General features: G+C 37.1%; 1 protein-coding gene across 1 annotated transcript in view; it reads left to right on the plus strand.

The window, feature by feature from the left end:
• LOC111433125 (WUSCHEL-related homeobox 9-like) overlaps positions 1-1,651 on the plus strand; it is a 2,287-nt gene extending 636 nt beyond the window's left edge. Inside the window, exons 2-4 of the mRNA XM_023070070.1 lie at positions 76-822; positions 1,024-1,226; positions 1,308-1,651. Of these exons, the coding sequence (XP_022925838.1) occupies positions 76-822; positions 1,024-1,226; positions 1,308-1,313 (956 nt within the window). The 3' untranslated portion in view covers positions 1,314-1,651. The remainder of the gene's footprint in view (positions 1-75; positions 823-1,023; positions 1,227-1,307) is intronic.
• The last annotated feature ends 1,390 nt before the right edge of the window (positions 1,652-3,041 follow it).

Below are 3,041 nucleotides of genomic sequence, written 5' to 3' on the forward strand. Positions count from 1 at the left end.
TTTTTTTTTTTTTTTTTTTTTTTTTTTTTGTAGATGTTATTATGTTTTGATCAATTTTTGTGTTTGTTTTTACAGTTGTTGGTGAGTATGAAGAGAAAAGTCCAGACCCAAAGCCAAGATGGAATCCAAAGCCTGAACAAATTAGGATTCTTGAAGCGATTTTCAATTCAGGGATGGTGAATCCTCCAAGAGATGAAATTAGAAAAATTCGAGGTCAGTTACAAGAATATGGCCAAGTGGGTGATGCCAATGTTTTTTATTGGTTTCAAAACAGAAAATCAAGAAGCAAAAACAAACTCCGCCATCTCCATAACTCCAAATCCAATCATAATTCCCCAACCACCACCACCACCGCCGCCGCCGCCGCCGCTCCTACAACAACAACAAAAACAACTACTCTTTCTCCCACCGCCGCCACCACTTGTTCTTCCTCTTCTTCCTCCGACAAATCCTCCCCCAAAATATCACCCATGAAAAGTTTTACCTCCAATTCGGTGTCTCAGAGCTACCTTCAACAACCCACGAACGAGCTCTTGCCTGAATCCTTCTTCTTCCCAATGCCACAAACCGGCGACGGCGGCGGTGTAATCTCTAATTTGGGTCAAGGGTTTTGCTTTTCTGAGCTTTGTAGTGTAGTGCAGCACGTTCCTGACCATGGGTTCGAATCTTGCACAAACCTGTTGCTGAGTGAGTCTGAGCCATTTAAGAAAGATTTGATGAAATCACAGCCACAGCCACAGTTCATGAATTATCATCCTTATTTGAATATCGCTACGGATCAAAGCCTTCCCCAAACAACAATTTCCACCGCAATTCCTCAAGGTAAAAAAAATATTCATTTATGTCATAAAAGGAAGGATTTTGTGAAATGGGTTTGAGAGTAAAGGAACAAAGGATGTTAAAAAGGTAAAAAAGTTGAAATTTTTGAGAGATATGTGTATGATTTAGGTTATTATTTGAAGAATGTAGCGTTAGATGGACGTATGCATGGGGGTTTGAGCAGGAATGATTGTGTGTTTGCAGGTGTAGGTGAAGTTTATGGAGTAGGAGGGAAATCAACGGTGTTCATCAATGGTGTAGCGTTCGAGGTTGGTTGTGGGCCGTTTAATGTTCGTGAGGCTTTTGGTGATGATGCCGTTCTGATTCACTCCACCGGTCAGCCTGTCCTGACCAATGACTGGGGCCTCACTCTCCACTCACTCCAACATGGCGCTTACTATTATCTGGTTGGCCCTTTGCTTCTATCATCTCCTCTTTACTTTTATTACTCATTTCTTTGGCTTATGATATTCTCTTTGCATTTGCAGATATAAGAAGAAGAAGAAGTACTGGGAATAATGTTAGCTGCTGCATGTGCTTCTTTGCTTAGTTAGGGTTTAAATTTTCCTGTTTGTGACCGACCTTTATTTATAAATCCATGATGCAACCTAGTTTGTATCGACCCGTTTATATCCAAGTTTTCTATGTGTGCCGAAACACCACCTCCCGTCTGACTTGCATGTGTTAAGCATGCCATCAATGTTCATCTTGAGCCCGGATGGCTCCCTGAGATTGAAAAGAAAATGAATTTGGGCTGGGATGCACAGCCAAATTAGATGATATCATTTGGTTCAAACGCTACCAGGTTTTTAGGGTTTTTTTTTTTTTTTTTTTTTTTGCTTGAAATGAAACCCTAATTTCAGTTCAAGTTGCCAAATTTGTTGAGTCAAAAAGGTACTGGCTTTGCACTTCAGTTACTTTTTTGGTTTGCACCCACTTTAAATTAAAACCACTACCTTGGGCTAGTTAAGGCAGTGCTTAATTATTATCCCTTTTTTAATCAAATTCACCAAGTTTTATTGCTTTGTAATCCCTGGTTTTAAATTGATTCAAATTTGGTTTTGGTTTTTCCTTATTGCAATGAAATTGATTGCTGATATCAATATAGACTTTAATCATTGTTTTAAGAGTGTAATCCTTTTGGGCTTTGTTTTTTGCATACTAATAGATCAGCTTCTTTCGTACTGAAAGAGTGATAAACAAACTCGACGCTTTGATTATACTTTTCGGAACAAAACCGTTTAGAACCAAGATCGAATATTATTCTAGTTTGTCTTCGAGCTAAAATTGGCTCAGCGGTCTGTCTATGGTAAAATACTTCCCCACATCTCTTGGTTTTTTTTGGATCTTTCTTATAGTATTTAATAGACTTTATAATCTCGAGAAATAGAATCTAACGGCTCTATCAACGAAGAGTATTAACTTTTTTGAGGTGGATAGATTGAGCCAATGGCGATTCAAATTTATATGCGAGAATTTTTCCTTTCCCTCGAATGTAAAGAATTTTCGGTAAGCAAAGCTGCTTCATGTCACGGTCATGCTTGTCCAATGCGTGTTGTTTGTGGTTGCTTGTCAAATTTTCCGATTGTACTTGTCTAAGGCGTCTTGTACATGGTTGTATGTTCATTCCAAACCCCATTTACTTGTTGTCATGTGTAGTTAGGTCTTTACTATTCATGTCATATCAATACAGGGGTGTGTGATAGCTCACTAAGATCATGTCTACATTTGTCATGACTAAAACGCTCGAAACTGTACTATAGGGGATATGCTATCAAAATTGTGGTGGTTGCTATATAACATTTATTTCTTTCAAGTTGTTTCCAAAGCATTTTCTCGCTCACATTTTCTAAAACCTTATGCCAAACATGACTTAAGGTTCAATATACGTTAAGATTGTCGGTAAAATTCGATTTTTCACACGACTAACTTGTTCGTTAGACTAGAACAAAATTCGAACCATCATTACCCAACCATACAAGATATTGAATTTTGTAGTGGTATGTGGTTTATACAAGATATTGAATTTAAATAAGTGGGACAACAAGTAATACTCCCCTGCCTTTCTTTCTTTTTTTAAGCCTTTTAGGAATATTGAATGAACAATCAGGTTTGATCTTCTTCTTCCTCATCATCATCAACGATGGATGCTTTGTTTAATTACAAAAAAAAAAAAAAAAAAAAAAAAAAAAAAAAAAAAAAAAAAAAAAAAAAAAAAAAAA

Source organism: Cucurbita moschata, unplaced genomic scaffold, assembly GCF_002738365.1.
Source record: "Cucurbita moschata cultivar Rifu unplaced genomic scaffold, Cmos_1.0 Cmo_Scf00041, whole genome shotgun sequence".
NCBI classification, from domain to species: domain Eukaryota; kingdom Viridiplantae; phylum Streptophyta; class Magnoliopsida; order Cucurbitales; family Cucurbitaceae; genus Cucurbita; species Cucurbita moschata.